This window comes from Ranitomeya variabilis, chromosome 2 (genome assembly GCF_051348905.1).
Source record: "Ranitomeya variabilis isolate aRanVar5 chromosome 2, aRanVar5.hap1, whole genome shotgun sequence".
NCBI classification, from domain to species: domain Eukaryota; kingdom Metazoa; phylum Chordata; class Amphibia; order Anura; family Dendrobatidae; genus Ranitomeya; species Ranitomeya variabilis.
Genome location: NC_135233.1, coordinates 217,000,550 through 217,022,339, shown reverse-complemented (window position 1 = coordinate 217,022,339; position 21,790 = coordinate 217,000,550). Strand labels below are relative to the sequence as shown.

At 40.3% G+C, this 21,790-nt stretch overlaps 1 protein-coding gene and 1 long non-coding RNA gene across 4 annotated transcripts in view; one reads left to right on the top strand and one right to left on the bottom strand.

The window, feature by feature from the left end:
- LMX1B (LIM homeobox transcription factor 1 beta) overlaps positions 1-4,115 on the bottom strand; it is a 174,572-nt gene extending 170,457 nt beyond the window's left edge. Inside the window, exon 1 of one of the 2 annotated variants that reach the window (XM_077283615.1) lies at positions 3,485-4,115. In XM_077283615.1, the coding sequence (XP_077139730.1) occupies positions 3,485-3,623 (139 nt within the window). In that variant the 5' untranslated portion in view covers positions 3,624-4,115. The remainder of the gene's footprint in view (positions 1-3,484) is intronic. The other variant, XM_077283616.1, reaches the window with a different exon arrangement.
- Positions 4,116-4,181: 66 nt separating this feature from the next.
- The window catches only part of LOC143804957 (uncharacterized), a 126,182-nt gene continuing 108,573 nt past the window's right edge, over positions 4,182-21,790 (top strand). The window contains exons 1-5 of one of the 2 annotated variants that reach the window (XR_013221137.1): positions 4,182-4,397; positions 9,301-9,349; positions 14,552-14,617; positions 17,135-17,203; positions 18,439-18,513. This is a non-coding gene — a long non-coding RNA (uncharacterized LOC143804957). Of the gene's footprint in view, positions 4,398-9,300; positions 9,350-14,551; positions 14,618-17,134; positions 17,204-18,438; positions 19,331-21,790 lie in introns of those variants that run through there. The other variant, XR_013221136.1, reaches the window with a different exon arrangement.

The window sequence follows — 21,790 nt, the reverse complement described above, 5'->3', positions numbered from 1 at the left end:
ACATAACATCAATAGTGCACACACTTACCATATATATACATATGTATGTGTGTCTAATAGATAGAGATATGTATATATATATTTTTTTTTTCTAGCTATTCATCACATAATAGCAGTAGTGCACACTAACAATATACACACACACGATAATAGTCATAACCTTGGACACGCGTTATAAACACACACACATGTTCAGATTGGCTATTATGGTGTTGGCTGCACATAGCTGCATTGAAATGTCTGAAACGAATCATTGCTACAAACGTGCACAAGTAATAAAGGAAATTATGAAAATTGTACATACATTACACACGTTCTTGATGGCGATTATTTATTGCTTATGTGATTATTAGTTTTAAATAAATTGGATATATAGATGATATATATATATCATCACTTTACCCCGTGTATATGTGGGCGCTACATACATGGCCATGGTAATCATTAGATCTGTGCACATTCTATAGACTCATATGTTGATGGGGACTATAGAGAACACAAAGGTGATCAAATAAGTTACATGTATCCATATTACATGATGATGATGATGATGATGGGGGTTATGATCGATGCACATATAACGCGTGTACTTGCAGGAGGATAATAATATGCAAGTGATACACTGATAAAGCAACACAATGTACACATTACATGGAGATGATGATGATGAGGGTCAATGCATACATGTGAAATTGATGTAAAGACGAGTTGTATCTAGTATATAAATAGATAAATATACATGATTAATAGATAAATAGATAATAAACAGATAGATAATAGATAGATAAATAGATAATAAACAGATAGATAGAGAACTATTATATTTGTATGGGGAATGTATCTGGTAAAAATGAAGATTTAATTAGAACATCACTTTTTTTTGTTTTACTTAAAGAAGAACATTAATATTATTGATATTAATACTTGGACGAATATTGATAATTATAGCAAAATATATTAAATATATCTATATCCCAGGCCTTAATTATAGATCCCGACCCTCTTAATGGTAAATCATTAAAAAAAAAATGACCCAGTCTATCCTGGACCCCAATCTATCAATATGATGTTATATTATGGGCAATATTCACACTTTATACCGAGCCCGAGTCACCTCCAAATATTTCCTGTCACTGCGGCATTAATACAATGGAGGGCACTAGAAATAGCCAGGGGTCCTGCACAGATATCCCCCCTTATAGCAAACTGTCAAAGTATTTTATTCATTAGCTCCAAACTTCAGAGATTATAGTAATGTACTTATATACTACAGGCAGAGCCAGTGCTGCTCGGTATGAAGTGTATATATATATATATATATATATATATATATATATATATATATATATATATATATATATATATATATATATATATATATATTCTACGAATATATATGAAATAAACTTCTCAATAACGTCAATATATATTAAGGTATGAAGCTATACATACATATACATGCTGGTGCTAGGGAATAGAGGATCCTCACTTTCTCACTATTTTGGATTTGCCTCCTTTTTTGGATTTTTAGATAAATTCTACATTGCTGATCTAAGCATTGCTGCTGCTGTTATTCAATATCATATAGTATAATATAATATATATCTGGTTATAAATCTAATATATCTAGATGTGTGTGTATATACTTAATATATTAAATTCTATATTATATGTAATATTGAATTGCCATAAGTTCTATTAATTACATTCCTGTTGGTGGCTAATATACTTGATATTATTAATATTAGTAGTAGAAATAGCAGCTGCAATAGTATTAGTACTACTAGTACTTTTAGTAGTAATGTTAGCCATAGTATTAGTAGCAGTACTAATAGTCCTAGGATTATTTGTGTAGGGTTAGTCATAGTGATAGTGGTACTATTAGTAGTTGCAGTGATATTAATAGTTCTGATTATTAGTAATAATAGTAGTATGCAGCAGCAGTAGTTGTACTAATAGTGCTACGATTCTTTTTAGGAGGGTTAATCACAATGGTAGCAATACTATTAGTTCGATTAGTAGTAGAAGTAATAGTAGTCGTAGTAGAAGAAGTAGCAGCAGTAGTTGTTCTAATCGTCCTAGGATTGTTTTTAGTAGTGATCGCAGTACTATTAGCAGCTGTAATTGTTGCAGTACTGTTAGCAGTATTATTATTCATCGTAATAGTAGTGCTCTCAGTAGTTGGAGTAATATTCTGTTCTATTATTATTACCATTAATAGTAGTAGTTGTACTAATAGTACTGTGATTATTTTAGCAGTGATAGTTGTACTAGTTGGAGTAATATTAATAGTTCTACCATTAATAGTACTAGTAGCAGCAGTTGTACTGACAGCACTGTGATTACTCAGATATTGGTAGTGGCAGTATTGACATCCAGTTGTTCTTCCCAGCAGACTCCATTGCTCATTCTTCCCATGCTTTCCTGGATGTCTCCGATACAGATGTAGCAGAGCTGAATTTCATTACACGGATTCCCCATATTGCTGCATTATTTGCAGAACTATGTACAAAAGAATACAACGATATGTCCCCAAATACACACTCACCTCTGCTACATCTGTACACTATTGCCATAGATGACAATGGAGACACTTGAGACTTTGCTGGGACTCAGCACTGTGATTGTTGACATGCACACGTGTGTACATAGCAGACATACTATATAGTGCCTGCACACAGGGGCCCCAGGCTCTCACATGCACACGTGTGTACATAGCAGACATACTATATAGTGCCTGCACACAGGGGCCCCAGGCTCTCACATGCACACGTGTGTACACAACAGACATACTATATACCGGCACACAGGGGCCCCAGGCTCGGACATGCACACGTGTGTACACAGCAGCAGACATACTATATACCGGCACACAGGGGCCCCAGGCTCTGACGTGCACAGTGTGTACACAGCAGCAGACATACTATATACCGGCACACAGGGGCCCCAGGCTCTGACGTGCACAGTGTGTACACAGCAGCAGACATACCATATACCGGCACACAGGGGCCCCAGGCTCTGAGATGCACAGTGTGTACACAGCAGCAGACATACTATATACCGGCACACAGGGGCCCCAGGCTCTGAGATGCACAGTGTGTACACAGCAGCAGACATACTATATACCGGCACACAGGGGCCCCGGGCTCTGACGTGCACAGTGTGTACACAGCAGCAGACATACTATATACCGGCACACAGGGGCCCCAGGCTCTGACATGCACAGTGTGTACACAGCAGCAGACATACTATATACCGGCACACAGGGGCCCCAGGCTCTGACGTGCACAGTGTGTACACAGCAGCAGACATACTATATACCGGCACACAGGGGCCCCAGGCTCTGACATGCACAGTGTGGCTCCCTGGTCTATACATTAGAGGTTGGCAGCCTATTGTTATGTAGGGTGGGCACAGTGGCCATTATAACTCAGTGTAAGTCCTGGAGTCCACACTTCACAGACACACAGAGGGCACCACTTACCCAGCAGCACTCCTAGGGTGGCAGTGCCAGTCCTGAGTGGGTGATCTTCCATTTTAATATTGTCCAGCATCTTGGCGCAGTCACTCTGCCCCCTGTTGAAGCACCTCTCCAAGGACTCCGGACCTGTTGCAATATCCATGAGGATGATGAGGATGATGATGAGGAGGAGGACACTTTAAGCAGCACAATGAGAATAATACTAGTAGGAGAGTGAACTTCTCAGTAAGTTCAGGCAGCCTGCAGGAGAAGCTTCCTTATCCCAAATCCTGCATGGATGGATGGTGATCAGATGATCATGGCTGCAGAGGATCCACAGGAGCAGCACCCCGAGGGGCAGACGGGACCACCTGCCTGTGCACTGAGGGAGGGGTGCAGGGGGCACAGTGCGAGGCTGTGGGGTGAGAAGGGGAGGGGGCGCCAGGTCCCGAGGAAGAGCCCGAGCAGGATGTCCAGGGAGCGGCAGCCCGAGCCTGTGTGCCATGCACGCTCCTGCAGAGCAGCATACAGCGGGGACTGCCGGCGGAGGGACACTCCACCCACTCACCTCCTCTCTCCTGCTACAAACTTGCTGACATTTGAACTCTATTGTGTATCCCTCCGCGCTGGTGATGCGGCTTCTTCTGCACATGAAGTAGTGCCAGACTTCCCCAGTCCTGTCCCTAATAACTTCATAAGTGGGGGAGGGGGAGAGTGTGGAGGGGGAAGGGGCACAATCCCTGATTCCTGGACTCCTATGCCCCCCGTTTCTTTTTTTTTTCTGCACAGGAATTAAAAAAGGGCAGGTTATAATTAAAAATAAAGAGTCCTGACACCTGAGTCAATATAGGAGAGGTGCCCAGCCTGCGCCTTTATGGCTGGAGGGAGGGAGTTTATGTGGCTGATAAATGTTCTTATGGACACCTGCGAATTTCGGGTATGTAACCATGACTGCTCCATTATGTGCTATGTGTTCTATGTGCGTGCCGCCATTATTCTGCATTTCTCTAGTATCTATCTATCTATCTATCTATCTATCTATCTATCTATCTATCGTCTATCTATTATCTATCTATCTAATATCTATCTACCCATCTATTATCTATCTAATATCTATCTATTATCTATCATCTATGATCTATCATCTATTTATTATCTATATCTATAATCTATCTATATTATATCTATCTATCATTTATCTATATATCTATTATCTATTACCTATCAATATATCTATTATTCATCTATTATCTATCTATTATCTATCTATCATCTATTATCTATCATCTATCTATCATCCATCTATCTATATTATATCTATTATCTATCATCTATTATCTATCTATTATCCATCTATCTATATTATTTATATCTATTATCTATCTATCTATTCATTTATCTGTCAATTTGTAGCTATCCCTCTGTGTGTATATATCTTGAGTCTTAAATTAATGGGTATCTGGAAAAATATTTAGTTAGAATTTAAGAAACAAAAGGGAAGAATTATAGAATCTCTGACTGCAAGAATGTAAACATCTATCTATTATCTATCTCTCTATTATCTATCTGTCTATTTTATCTACGTATGTTCATACAATGAATCCGCATACAGGATATATAGACTTTGTGCATTTCCTACATTATTATGTTTTTCTCAACAAAACCATAAATCCAAATCCGCCTTCAGCTCCTGGAGAAGTGTGTATTTTTCCAATGGTTTTATGTATTTTTCGTGTATATTTTTTCTTCTTTCTTTCTCTATAATTTCTATAAACCATTGATGATATATAAAGCCCAGGATATTTTTGTTCACATTTTCATTACTTAGTTGGTTTTATTTTCGGGTGAAGGAGATTGGAGTGTGTGATATATTTTCTTAACGAATAACAATAGGAGCGTTAAATGATGAGGCTGTCTTTATTTGGAGCCGGTGGAGACACTGCTGCCATTATAGAAGAAGTGTGTCCTCATTGTGTGGCGCACAAAAGCTGCAGAATGCTGTGACCTCCCCATGTGCACCTGGTGATCAGAGCTGATAGTGCGGAGGAGAAGGGGATTGTCGGCAGGATCACAGCAGATCACCCTCCGCAATCCTCCGCAACCCTCCGCACTGCTGCGGTAAGATCCGGAGACTCTGCGCCAGATCTGCGCCTGGACATCATCCCGCAGAGAGAAGGAACACAGGCAAGAGAATTAGGAGAGCAAAACAAAGAGTTACTAAAAGAGGAATTTTCTAATCCAAAAATTAGTAAATATATTGTAGAACTTAAATAATCTTAAAAAAATACAAAAAAGTTTACTAAAATTATCTTCATTAGGTTTTTTGTATCTTAAAAGTGAATAAAATGTGTATTTGTATATGTGTGTGTATATATGTGTGTAAATAATTGTATATATATATATATATATATGTATGTGTGTATATATGTATGTGTGTATGTATATCTGTGTATATGTATATGTGTGTGTATATATGTGAGTGTAAATAATTATATATATATATATGTGTGTGTATGTATATCTGTGTATATGTGTGTGCATATATATGTATATATATATATATATATATATATATATATATATATATGTGTGTGTGTGTGTGTGTGTGTGTGTGTGTATGTGTAAATATGTATATACACATATATATACATATATGTTTGTGTGTATATTTGTGCGTATTTGTATGTGTGTGTGTATATATGTGTGTTTGTATATATATGTATATATGTGTGTATGTGTATATATGTATATATATACACATATATGTTTGTGTGTGTATATTTGCGCGTATATATATCTATATATATATATATGTGTGCATGTATAAGTGTGTGTAAATATGTGTGTATTTGTACATATATATTATATATATATATATAGTGTCTGTGTGTATGTATTTATGTGTGTATATATGTCTGCGTAAATGTGTGTGTATATCTATATATCTCTGTGTGTGTATATCTGTATGTATATATACATATATGTTTGTGTGTGTATATTTGTGCGTATTTATGTGTGTGTATATATGTGTATATGTGTATATATGTGTATATATATATATATATATATATATATATATATAGTGTCTGTGTGTATGTATATATGTGTGTAATGTGTGTATATATAAAGGTCTGTGTAAATGTGTGTGTATATGTATACATATATGCATGAATATATATATATATATATATATATATATATATATATATATATATATATATATAAATATGTACATATACAATGTGTTTTACTATATATATAGTTCTATATTTTTTTTACTATATTTCTAACAATATACTATGTAAAACATAGTTTACTATCTATAAAAGCAAAATATAAGCAATGCATACACAGGACAATTGTGTCCTATACTGGGATTCTCTCCTTGTCTGATCTGACGACATCAGGGTGGGGACATTGTGTCTAGCAGGGTTAGGGGCTCCTGTTAGATTTGGGACCATGACATGTCTTCTCCCTCCTGCAGACATCTTGGGCTCACACAGACGTCTCATCCCACAACAGGAGATTTTCAGCAGAGAGAGTTCTAAGCCTCCACAGAAAATCCCTCGTCATCATCAGTTATTGATCAGACATCCTCCCCAGCTAGGGTCTAACCACTTTAAGGTGTTACAGATTTATTTTAAAGGATCTCTGAAATCTAAAGCTTCCAACCTAAGAATAAGGATCACGAGTAGGAAAATGCAGAACAACCCCAGAGAACCCTGATAATATCGCAGAGGGAGCTGGCAGAACATGTGCAGATACATTTATTATTATTATTATTATTATTATTATTATTATCATTGTTTTTGTGTGTCATTGATCTATTTCATGAGATCCCAGGAATCTGGTGATTACAGCATGGAGCTCCTGTCTGGCTGTAATAACAGCAGCTGATCTGTTTGTATTTGCTCCTCTGGACTAATTACAGGTTCTAGTTTCGGTGTTTGTCCATTGTCTTATGTGAAAGGATCAGTCCCATGTAAGTCATCCTATAAGTGGCTTCTCCTGGGACCTTCTTAGCAGGTTAGCTGGAGGAATTTTTGCCATAGGGTTTTTGGTTTTGGAGGGGGGGATTCTGTTTGAGTAGGAATTCTTCAAACGTGACTGGTGATTAGGCTGGGACCCTCACACTGTGCCAGGCTGAGGGGCTGCACACGGGGGCAATGTTGGAGGGGCCGCTCATAGGGGCAATGCTGGAGGGGCCGCGCACAGGGGCAATGCTGGAGGGGCCGCGCACAGGGGCAATGCTGGAGGGGCCACGCACAGGGGCAATGCTGGAGGGGCCGCGCACAGGGGCAATGCTGGAGGGGCCGCGCACAGGGGCAATGCTGGAGGGGCCACGCACAGGGGCAATGCTGGAGTGTCCGCTCATAGGGGCAATGCTGGAGGGGCCGCGCACAGGGGCAATGCTGGAGGGGCCGCTCATAGGGGCAATGCTGGAGGGGCCGCGCACAGGGGCAATGCTGGAGTGTCCGCTCATAGGGGCAATGCTGGAGGGGCTGCGCACAGGGGCAATGCTGGAGGGGACGCTCATAGGGGCAATGCTGGAGGGGCCATGCACAGGGGCAATGCTGGAAGGGCCGCGCACAGGGGCAATGCTGGAGGGGCCGCGCACAGGGGCAATGCTGGAGGGGCCGCGCACAGGGGCAATGCTGGAGGGGCCGCGCACAGGGGCAATGCTGGAGGGGCCGCGCACAGGGGCAATACTGGAGGGGCCGCGCACAGGGGCAATACTGGAGGGGCCGCGCACAGGGGCAATGCTGGAGGGGCCGCGCACAGGGGCAATGCTGGAGGGGCCGCGCACAGGGGCAATGCTGGAGGGACCACGCACAGGGGCAGTGCTGGAGGGGCAGCAAACAGGGGCAATGCTGGAGGGGCCACGCACAGGGGTAATGCTGGAGGGGCCGCACACAGGGGCAATGCTGGAGGGACCGCGCACAAGGGCATTGCTAGAGGGGCGGCGCACGGGCATTGCTGGAGGGGCCGTGCACAGGGGCATTGCTGGAGGGGCCGCATACAGGGGCAATACTGGAGGGGCTGCACACAGGGACATTGCTGGAGGGGCTGCAAAAGGAGAAGGAGCAGGAGCAGCACAGGGGGGAGAATGACTGCCTGTGAGATGAGAGGGTCACACAGCGCCTCGGACTATGTCCTGTCTCTATATAAGAACCTGCTCCATGGAGCATCACTGACTAAGTCTACGTTCACATTAGCGTTCGGCGCCGCAGCGTCGCCGCATGCGTCATGCGCCCCTATATTTATCATGAGGGCGCATGGACATGCGTTGTGCTGCGTTGTGCGACGCATGCGTTTTTTTGGCCGCAAGCGTTGGGCGCAGAGAACGCAGCAAGTTGCATTTTTTTTTGCGTCCAACTTTCGGCGAAAAAGGACGCATGCGTCGCAAAATGCAGCGTTTTAGCGTGCGTTTTGTTGCGTTTTTGTTTGCGTTGTGCGTTGCGTCGCCGACGCAGCGGCGCACAACGCAAATGTGAACGTAGCCTTAGGCTGTATAATACACAGGAAGGTCCAGACACAATTACTGTATGTCTTATTCTCTCTCTTTATTCTATACTTATATATTGGTTAATCTGTCTCATATCTATCATCTATCTACCTATCTACCTATCTATCTATCTATCTATCTATCTATCTATCTATCTATCTATCTACCTACCTATCATCGATCTCTCTCTCTCTATCTAGTTCTCCAATTTTTACTATATGAAGCAACAAAAAAATAAAAGCAAAAGACCCCCCCCCCCCCCCCTAGAGTTATACCTATTGTGAGATTCCTTCCAGGCAATGATAGAAAACATATTGTGTGTTTCATCCTCCAGATTACAGAAGATGCGGTTGCTCTGTGATTGGCTCTCTTCTTCCTCTTCGGTGAGACACCTTTCTTCTCATTGCCCCCATTCCCTCGGCCTCCCCTCTCCCGGGAGGTGGCAGCGGTGCGGAGCATTGTGGCTGCATGTAACACTCACTAAAAGATGAGCCTGAATATCATCACTGGGGAGAGAACAAAGATGGTCCCGTTTGAAGTTACAGAAATAATAAAAGTACAAAGCAGCATTGTTCTACAAACATCCAGTAATAATTCTTATAAAATGATCGGCTGCTGCACCAGTATATCTCTCTATGTATTAATATATGCCTTTGTCTCCTTTTTTCTGTATTTCTTTCCTCCCTTGTTTTTCTTTCTTCCCACCTATCTGTATCTATGTCTGTCTGTCCCTATATCTATGCAAAACTTTAGTTTCCTTATTATTTATCTGTTTAAATCTCTGCATATTTGGCTACATTACATTACCTACTTTTTTATTTCTTTCTTCATATACAATCTCTGCATAATAATAGAAATCAATCTATTATCTATCATTGCTATATTTGCATAGCTACAATATATTTACATGTAGGTGCTTATCACTAAATTAGAATATCATAAAAAAGTTAATTTATTTCAGTTCACACAATCCAAACTGCTGGAGGTCTAGTGTGAAGTTTCCACAATCAGTGATGGTTTGGGGAGCCATGTCATCTGCTGGTGTAGGTCCACTCTGTTTTATCAAGACCAAAGTCAGCGCAGCCATCTACCAGGAAATTTTAGAGCACTTCATGCTTCCCTCTGCCGACAAACTTTTAGGACATGGACATTTCATTCTCCAGTAGGACCTGGCCCCTGTCCACACTGCCAAAAGTACCAATACCTGATTTACAAAGAACAGTATCACTGTGCTTGATTGGCAGCAAACTCGCCTGACCTTAACCCCATAGAGAATCTGTGGAGTATTGTCAAGAGGAAGATGAGAGACACCAGACCCAACAATGCAGACGAGCTGAAGCAACCTGGGCTTCCATAACCCCTCAGCAGTGCCACAGGCTGATCACCTCCATGCCACACCACATTGATGCAGTAATTGGTGCCAAAGGAGCCCGACCAAGTATTGAGAGCATTTACTGAACATACATTTCAGTAGGACAACATTTCAGATTTTAAAATCATTTTTCACGCTGGTGTTATAAAGTATTCTAATTTACTGAGATAATGACTTTTGGGTTTTCATTGGCTGTAAGCCATAATCATCAACATTAACAGAAATAAACACGTGAAATAGATCACTCTGTCTGTAATGACCCTATATAATATATGAGTTTCACTTTTTGTGTTGAAGAACTGAAATAAATTCACTTTTTGATGATATTCTAATTTAGTGAGAAGCGCCTGTGTATCCATCATTCTTTCCTTCCCTCTTTCTTTTTCTTCTTCTACATTTCTGTCTTTCTATACATAAAATGCCCGATCTCCATTGAATATGCTGATGATTCAACGGGTCTAGGCACATGCAAGCGATTCTGCAGCTTTTCTATGAATGGATTTGTTACGGCATTAAATAACGAAGTTTTAAATCAGAACTAAAATATCTTACAGCGCACAATATCTGGTTAAATCACTGTACAAATTAAAATAACTCTGCCTGTATCAGGGTGGTAATAATCCACTTTTATTCTCAATTCTGTCCACATTTCATGCTTCTTATTGTGCAGGCCCCAACAATCTGGTTCTCATTTAAAACTGCTTTAAATTGCTTCTACCTAACTACAGAGCTACAAGCTCATTATACCGAGCCGTACACGTGCGGACAATGGAGCGACTGGCTGTGCAGGTAGCCACACCGTGCGGTTCTGTGCCCAGACACAATAATGATTAACACCCACAATGGATCTCCGAGGAGAACACCCAGAACCAGCAGCGTAGCCCAGAATCCAATCAGCTCTAAGAATAACTGGGCCTCAGCGAGAAACCAGATATCCCCAAAATTTACTAAATTCACCTGATCATTTTACAGGTCCCGTAAAGGAAATATGATGACTTTGTATGATCTGCCATGGCCGCAGCACAGGGACATAGACGATAGATAGATGATAGATAGATAGATAGATAGATAGATAGAAAGATAGATAGAAAGATATATAGATAATAGATAGCTAGATAGATACATAATAGATAGATAATAGATATATAGATAATAGATAAATAGATAATAGATAGATACAGTAATAGATATATAGATAATAGATAGATAGTAGATAGATAATCGATAGATAATAGATAGATAATAGATAGATAGTAGATAAGATAGATAGATTATAGATGATAGATAATAGATAGATAATAGATAGTAGACAGATAATAGATAGAAAAAGAAAACAAAGGGTGCAAAAAATCCTTCCAGGTATGTACCAAACCTCATGCTATAGTCCAAAAAAATGAAGGCAGCACTCCAATAGAAAAAATAAATGTGATTTATTGGCCCATGTGCGACGTTTTGGTCCAAGATGTGGATAGATAGATAGATAATTGATAATAGATAGATAATAAATAATAGATAAATAGATAGATAATAAATAATAGATAGATAATAGATAGATACAATTGTTCTGAAAAGTTTACATACCCCGGCAGAATTTTTGCTTTCTTTGCCTTTTTCAGAGAATATGAATGATAACACCAAAACTTTTTCTCCACTCATGGTTATTGGTTGGGTGAAGCCATTTATATTGTCAAACTACTGTGTTTTCTCTTTTTAAAACATATTGACAACCCAAAACATCCGAATGACATTGATCAAAAGTTCACATACCCTGGTGATTTTGGCCTGATAACATGCACAGAAGTTGACACAACTGGGTTTGAATGGCTACTAAAGGCCCCGTCTCACTAAGCGATTTACCAACGATCACGACCAGCGATACGACCTGGCCGTGATCGTTGGTAAGTCGCTGTGTGGTCGCTGGGGAGCTGTCACACAGACCGCTCTCCAGCGACCAACGATCAGGGGAACGACTTCGGCATCGTTGAAACTGTCTTCAACGATGCCGAAGTCCCCCTGCAGCACCCGGGTAACCAGGGTAAACATCGGGTTACTAAGCGCAGGGCCGCGCTTAGTAACCCGATGTTTACCCTGGTTACCAGCGTAAATGTAAAAAAAAACAAACCGTACATACTCACCATCTGATGTCCGTCAGGCCCCTTGGCGTCTGCTTCCTGCTCTGACTGAGATCCGGCCGTACAGTGAGAGCAGAGCGCAGCGGTGACGTCACTGCTGTGCTCTCACTTCTCACTGTACGGCGGCAGTCAGTGAGAGCAGGAAGCAGACGGCAAGGGACCTGGACACCGAAAGGCGAGTATGCACTGTTTGTTTTTTTTTACATTTACGCTGGTAACCAGGGTAAACATCGGGTTACTAAGCGCGGCCCTGCGCTTAGTAACCCGATGTTTACCCTGGTTACCAGTGAAGACATCGCTGGATCGGTGTCACACACACCGATTCAGCAATGTCAGCGGGGCCTCAACGACCAAAAAAAGGTCCAGGCCATTCCGTCACGACCAGCGATCTCACAGCAGGGGCCTGATCGCTGGTACGTGTCACACATAGCGAGATCGCTATGGAGGTCGCTGTTGCGTCACAAAACTTGTGACTCAGCAGCGATCTCGCTAGCGATCTCGCTATGTGAGACGGGGCCTTTAAGGTAACATCCTCACCTGTGACCTGTTTGCTTGTAACCAGTGTGTGTGCATAAAAGCTGAGTGAGTTTCTGGGATCCAGACAGACTCTTGCATCTTTCATCCAGCCACTGACGTTTCAGGATTGTTAGTCACGGGGAAAGCAAAAGAATTGTCAACAGATCTACGGGAAAAGGTAGGTGAACTGTATAAAACAGGAAAGGGATACAAAAAGATATCCAAGGAATTGATAATGCCAGTCAGCAGTGTTCAAACTGTGATTAACAAATGGAAAATCGGGGCCTCTGTATAAACAAAACCACGGTCAGGTAGACCAACAGAAATGTCGTCCACAACTGCCAGGAAAATTGTTCGGGATGCAAAGAAAAATCCACAAATAACATCAGCTGAAATACAGGACTCTCTGAAAACTAGCGGTGTGGCTGTTTCAAGATGCACAATAAGGAGGCACTTGAAGAAAAATAGGCTGCATGATCGAGTCACCAGAAGAACGCCATTACTGCGCAAATGCCACTAAGTATCTCGCCTACAATACGCAAAACACCACAGAGATAAGCCTCAAAACTTCTGGAACAAGGAAATTTGGAGTGATGAGACCAAAATTGAACTTTTTGGCCACAACCATAAACGTTACATTTGGAGAGAGGTCAACAAGGCCTATGATTAAAGGAACACCTTTCCTACTGTAAAGCACGGAGGTGGATCGCTGATGTTTTGGAGATGTGTTAGCTACAAAAGCACAGGAAACTTGGTCAAAGTTGAAGGAACGATGAATGCAGAACGTTATCAGCAAATGCTGGAGGCAAATTTGCACTCATCAGCCTAGAAGCTGAGCATGGGACGTACTTGGATGTTCCAAAATGACAAGGATCCAAAGCACAGGGCCAAGTCGACCTGTCATTGGCTACAGCAGAACAAAGTGAAGGTTCTGGAGTGGCCATCTCAGTCTCCTGACCTCAATATCATTGAGCCACTCTGGGGAGATCTTAAGCGCGCAGTTAATGCTAGACAGCCCAGGAGTTTACAGGGACCGGAGGCTTTTTGCCAAGAAGAATGGGCAGCTTTACCACCTGAGAAAATAAAGAACTTCATCCACAACTACCACAAAAGACTTCATTGATGTTAGAGGGGGCAAAACACGGAATTAAGAAATGGGGTATGTGAACTTTTGATCAGGGTCATTTGGATGTTTGGGTTGTCATTATGATTTAAAAAGAGAAAACACAGTAGTTTGACAATAAATGGCTTCACCCAACCACTAACCATGAGTGGAGAAAACGTTTTGGCGTTATCTTCATATTCTCCGAAAAAAGGCCAAGAAAGCAAAAATTCTGCCGGGGTATGTAAACTTTTGAGCACAACTGTAGATAGATAGATAAACAGATAGATGATGGATGGATAGACAGATAGCACTTCAGGACCCTATATCTGGAGAAAGAGCATGGCTGCTGACCTTATCTCTTAAAGGTCTAAGGGCACGTAGCTCCTGTCAGAGACACATAAAGGAATACATTATGATCAGCGATTAGACTGCAAAAGACTCATATACTGTTCTTGTGCAGGGGCCTCTTCTGTCTGTATTCATTCCTGCATTACCAGACAAGTAAAGAAATGGCTATATAATACAGGTCAGTTATGCCTACCTATCTATTATCTATTATCATCATCTTCTATCTGTCATCTATCTATTTATTATCTATCTATCTATCTATCTATCTATCTATCTATCTATCTATCTATCTATCTATCTATCTATCATCTACAGTGCGTTGCAAAAGTATTCGGCCCCCTGGAACTTTTCAACCTTTTCCCACATATCATGCTTCAAACATAAAGATACCAAATGTAAATTTTTGGTGAAGAATCAACAACAAGTGGAACACAATTGTGAAGTTGAATGAAATTTATTGGTTATTTAAAATTTTTGTGGAAATTCAAAAACTGAAAAGTGGGGCGTGCAATATTATTCAGCCCCATTACTTTCAGTGCAGCAAACTCCCTCCAGAAGTTCATTGTGGATCTCTGAATGATCCAATGCTGTCCTAAATGCCTAATGATGATAGCTGACAACTTGCTGCATCAGCCACGATCAGTGTTGTCACCATCCATATCTGTTTAACCCCTTAGATGCTGCTGTCAATAGTGACTACATCATTATAAATGGTTAACAGACTGTGGGGGCTTCCTCTTTATCCAAATTGGTGCCCTCAGATCATGATTTTGTGGTCCTGATGTTTGCCATGGCAATTCACGACCAAATAGCGGCCTTAGAGTCTGAGGGCTGGAGTAATCTGTTCAGATGTTAGAGGCATTTAGGTGGTAAAAATACACATTTTCATTTCTGTCATGCCACTTTGCATTAATTCCTGTAAAGCACCTGAAAGGTTAATAAAATACCTGACTGCAGTTTTCAATATGTCAGGGGGTGCTGTTTTTAAAATGGTATCACTTTTGACGGTTTTCCAATATATAGGACCCCTAAAGTCACTTCAAACATGGATAAGTCCCTAAAAAAATAAATTTTGTAAATTTCCTTGAACAAATGAAAAATTACTGCTACATTTTTAATCCTCCTAAAATGCTAACAAAATAAAATAACATTTTACAAATAGTGCTGATGTAAAGCAGACATGTGGGAAATGTTATTTATTAATGGTTTGCTGTGGTATGACCATCTGGATTAAAGGGATAATCATTCAAATTTTTAAAATTGCTAATTTTTTTACATTTTTCTCAAATTTTTGATATTTTTGATAAATAAACAAAAAACACATTGACTTAATTTACCATTATCATAAAGTGATATGTGTCACGAAAAAATAATCTTAAAATCACTGGGATTTGTTGAAGCGTTGCAGAGTTATTACCACATAAAGTGACACTGGTCAGATTTCAAAAATTTGGCTCCGTCACTAAGGGGCATCCCAAGGAGCACTGTGCAAGCGATCATATTGAAATGGCAGGAGTACCATACCACTGCAAATCTACCAAGACCCGGCCGTCCCTCTAAACTTTCATCTCAAACAAGGAGAAGACTGATCAGAGATACAGCCAAGAGGCCCATGATCACTCTGGATGAACTGCAGAGATCTGCAGCTGAGGTGGGACAGTCTGTCCATAGGACAACAATCAGTCGTACACTGCATAAATCTGGCCTTTATGGAAGAGTGGCAAGAAGAAAGCCATATCTCAAAGCTATCCATAAAGAGTGTTGTTTAAAGTTTGCAATAAGCCACCTGAGAGACACACCAAACATGTGGAAGAAGGTGCTCTGGTCAGATGAAACCAAAATCAAACATTTTGGCAACAATGCCAACGATATGTTTGGCGTAAAGGCAACACAGCTCATCACCCTGAACACACCATCCCCACTGTCAAACATGGTGGTGGCAGCATCATGGTTTGGACCTGCTTTTCTTTAGCAGGGACAGATAAGATGGTTACAATTGATGGGAAGATGGATGGAGCCAAATACAGGACCATTCTGGAAGAAAACCTGTTGGAGTCTGCAAAAGACCTAAGACTGGGACAGAGATTTGTCTTCCAACAAGACAGTGATCCCAAACATAAAGCAAAATCTACAATGGAATGGTTAACAAATAAACGTATCCAGGTGTTAGAATGGCCAAGTCAGAGTCCAGACCTCAATCCAATCGAGAATCTGTGGAAAGAGCTGAAAACTGCAGTTCACAAACGATCTCCATCAAACCTCACTGAGCTCGAGCTGTTTGCCAAGGAAGAATGGGCAAGAATTTCAGTCTCTCGATGTACAAAACTGAGAGAGACATACCCCAAGCGACTGCAGCTGTAATCGCAGCAAAAGGTGGTGCAACAAAGTATTAAGTTAAAGGGGCCGAATAACATTGCACGCCCCACTTTTCAGTTTTTGAATTTCCACAAAAATTTAAAATAACCGATAAATTTCATTCAACTTCACAATTGTGTTCCACTTGTTGTTGATTCTTCACCAAAAATGTAAATTTGGTATCTTTATGTTTGAAGCATGATATGTGGGAAAACGTTGAAAAGTTCCAGTTTCGCAAGGCACTGTATTATCTATCTATTATCTATCTTATCTATCTATTATCTATCTTATCTATCTATCCCATATTTCCATCTCATTCTTTTCTGCCCGTTTTCCGCAGGATACCAGTGGATTCCTTGAGAAGATCTCCCTAACATGTTAACACCCTGCCCTCTGCTGGTGACAGAAGGTAGCGTTCCTTTCTCTGGACTGCAGTCTCGTCTGCTCTTTTGATTTTTCTATATTACATTTTTTAGATAGAAAATCACTTAATGTAGCGCTGGTAATTGTCCCTCCGGAGGTCGGCCCACCATGGTTTGTTCTATTAGATGGCAGTATTTTCGGAGTGGTAACATCGATATTCTGCCTTCTATAATGCCAATCCTAGTGCCCAGGCTTTCCCCATTATTTGGTAACATGGGCGCAGTTGGCTCTTTATTGTTTTTTTATGGAGACAATGGGATTTGTGGGTGTATAAATAGTTGTCGGGCTGAGAGCCAGCATGATCCCCCCTCTGCTGTCCCTAATTACACATGTAAAGGGCAGGACAATATTAAGATTTGATGCTGTCCCAGGAGGGTAGTAGGACTTGATCCCCGGCAGAGAAGAAAAGGGTATTGAGGATTGATTATCTTCAGGATGAGGGATTTTGTCTTAATAATGAAGGACTGGCTGTCAATAAGCCGATTGACCCTGTGAATGCGATGGGAGCTTTCCGCCATGTACAACCTGCCGCGATATTACTTTGGCATTTCCATCTACATATCTAAAGGGTGAATGTGCGAGGACATGAAAACGGAAATACTTATGTTTAACCCAGAAAATGCTGGACCACGCTCCTTTGTAAGTGTGTCAATCATTTATATCATGTAGTTGTTTGTAGACATGGCAAAAACAAAAAATATAATCTAAAACTTGATCAACGCACAATCGGGGTATAAGAGGTAACATTTGTACCCGGGGCGTTGGGGGATGGAAAGACCTCTCTGTTACATAGCTAAAAAACTTCATGAAATGAAACAATATATGGAGAATTTAAAGGGTTGTCCAGGGTTAGGAAAACATATTTTCTTCCGGAAACAGCGCCATACGTATCCTCAGGGGTTGTCAGGTATTGCAGCCAAGTAAACAGGGCTGATCTGCAATACCGCAGTCATCCTGTATACAGGAGAGGCGCTGTTTTAGACAGCCATGTTCATCTAATTTTGGAAACCTTTTAAATGATCCGCATTCTGGATGTTGTAGCAGTGGAAATCATTGTATTAATGGCTAATTTTAGTAATTATTTAGTTAAAGGGGTAATTCCCATCTTCATAGATGGATATGGTTGGGTAGGGCTTGTAAGTATAAGCACTTTTGCAATTTACTGCTGATTAAAATGATTAGTTGTTCTTGAGATATTAACATTTGTCTTTTCTTTTACAGCTCGTCGCCTTGGAGACCGACCGCCGCTGCTGTGCAGCTCGTAAGCATCGCACTGAAGATGGCCAAGATTAGGAGGTAACAGCGAGATCTAGGGATCTTAGCTTCAAATGAGCGCGTACAAGCTCAATAGACAAGAGCATGTAAGCACTGCGCTTGGTTCTGCTATCTAGCACTGGTGGTCGGTCTCCATGGCAATGAGTTGTAAAAATAAATAAATAAATGTTTCACTATCTTAAGAACGACTAGAAATTTTGATAAGCAGTAAATTGCAAAATTGCTTGTATTTATAAGATCTATCCGACAATAGCCATTTATAAAAATATGAGTGGCCCCTTTAAGGCTGATTTGACAGATCCGAAACCCCTTTTATAAAGCCAATTTAGCTTCTCTCACCCCTTGTTTTCACGGTTATGGCCAGTGGCAGCTACACCGTGGCCACTGTAATGTAAATGTAGCCCATCAGCTGCTCATGTCACTGCTTTAGCTGCTGGACTGAGAATTGTCAGATTTTTGTATCTGATTAGAGGCCAAAGAATGTATTTAGAATGAAAAAAAAAGGTAAAAAAAAGTAAAAAATGTCCTCAGTGTGTTCAGTCAATCAGATTCTAGCTTACATTTATTCCCAGCCAATCAAATTCTCCTTCATTCTTTCAACCAGTCAGATTCTATCTTACATTATTTCACAACAAATCAAATTACACCTTACAATCATTCAACCAGTCAGATTCCAGTTTACATTCTTTCCCAACCAATCAGAATCCATCTTTCATTGTTTAAGCCAATCAGATTTTATTTGAAATTCTTTCATCCAATTAGATTCCAGTTTACATTCTTTCAACCATTTACATTACAACTTATATTATTTCCCAACTAATTAGAATTCAGCTTTCATTTTTTTTCAATCAGATTTCAGTTTACATAATTTCCCCAAGTAATCAGATAATGGTTTACATTCTTTCACCCAATCAGATTCCACTTACATTTTTCCCAATCAGATTTCAGCTTACATAGCCAGATTCCAGTTTTCATTAGTTCCCAACCAGATTCTATCTTTCATTCTTTCATCCAATTGGATTCCAGCCTACATTATTTCCCAACTAATAATATCACACCTTACATTCCTTCAACCAGTCAGATTCCATCTTACATTTTTTCCCAACCAATCAGATTCTAGCTTTCATTCGTTCGAGCAATCATATTTTATCTGAAATTCTTTAATCCAATTAGATTCATGTTACATTTTTTCAACCAACAAGATTACGCCTTACATTACTTCCCAACTAATCAGATTACAGCTTACGTTCTTACACCCAATCAGATTCCATCTTTCATTTTTTCCCAAACAATCAGATTCCAGCTTACTCTCTTGATTGCAGCTTTGGAAATGAAAGCTTGGCTATGATTGGTCGCATTAGGCCATGCTGGCTCTTTTTGATATATAGTTAAACCTCTTGGGAAATGACCACCAAAAAGTTGGATTAAATAGAGTCTTTGAGGAGGGTAGTCTTCTTAACAAAGATGTCCAGCGTACATTGTATAATCAGGTCTGGTCTTCTCATTTATCCTGGTTCACATGGTAACCAGTTGATTTTTGAGGGTCCAACTACTGACATCCCCAGCATTCATGATGCACAATGACTACCATTTAAGCCACGCCCCCTGGGCTGTCCGCTTTCTACACAGGAAGTGACAGTTACATTTTAAAGGCAGCTGATTGGCTGCGCAGAGGCACATTCAGAACCTCGCGGAGACAGAGAAGTTACATGATACCACTGTTACTATAACCTCAGGATATGTCGGGGTCTTGGTGTTATTAGGTGGGGACCTCAGACGGCACAGCAGGGTGGGTTACATAAGATATGTATATAGTGTATTACACTACCACGACTGTTCTATGTATGAAAGCAAAAGCCTATGTGTATGTCTGTTAGTGTGTACGGAGCATCTGTAAGTGATAATGCACGTGTGTATATATAGTATGTATATATATATAGAAGGAGAGAAATATATGTATGTGTATATACTATATGTAGATGTGTGTGATGTGTATACATCAATAAATGTGTGTGTACGTGTACATATATGTGGGTGTATGTGTGCAGGTGTATATTCTGTGTGTAGATGTGTGTATGCGTATATGTATATACTGTATCTAGAGGTGTGGGTCAAAATTCTTGTGATTCTGAACAATTAAGAAAGTTGAAGATGAAATGATCTCTAAAAGGCCTAAAGTAACAGATGACACAATTCACCGTGTATTTTAGACTAAAAAAAAAATTGCTATTTTTTACATTTTAAAAAGTAGAAAAAGGAAAATGGGCTGATGCAAAAATGTGGACACCCTGCACGGCTAGTACCGAGTAGCACTCCCTTTTACAAGTATCATGGCTTGTAAATGCTTTTTTGTAGCCAGACAAGAGTATTTCAGTTCTTGTTTGAGGGATTTTCATCCATTCCTCCTTGGAAAATTCCTCCAGTTCTGTGAGATTCCTGGGTTGTCTTGCTTCCTCTGCTATATTGAGGTCTAGCCACAGATTTTCAATGATGTTCAGGTCAGGGGACTGTGAGGGCCATTGTAAAACCTTAAGCTTGCACCTTTTGAGGTCGTCTATTGTGGATTTTGACGTGTGTTTAGGATCATTATCCATTTGTAGAAGCCATCCTCTTTTCACCTTCAGATGGTGTTATGTTTGGATCAAGAATTTGTTGAAATTTCATTGAATCCATTCTTCCCTGTGCCATTGGCTGCTACCCAACCCCAAAGCATGATTGATCCTCCCCCATGCTTAATGGTTGGGGAGATGTTCTTTTCCTGAAATTCTGTGCCCTTTTTTCTCCACACATACCTTTGATCATTGTGGCCAAAGAGTTCTATTTTAACCTCATTTGTCATTTCCAAAATGCCAAAATTTTGTGGTGAGGGCACAGGAGAGGTTTTCTTCTGATGACTCTTCCATGACGGCCATATTTGTGCAGGTGTCTCTGTACATTAGAACAATGTACCACAACTCCAGAATGTGCTAAATCTTTCTGAAGATAATAGATAATAGATTGATAGATAATAGATAGATAATAGATAGATAGATAATAGATAATCGATAGATAATAGATAGATAAATAATAGAAGATAGATAATAGATAGATAATAGACACAGTAGATAATAGATAGATAATAGATGATAGATAATCGATAAATGGATAATAGATAGATGTTGATTCTATATACATAAATAAGTATATCTCCTGGATGTAGACAGATTGATACATTATGATTTATCATTTTGCAAAAGCAAATACCCTGCCCACTAGGGGCACTGTTTTCTTCTATTCTATATATCTCCTTTCTCATGAC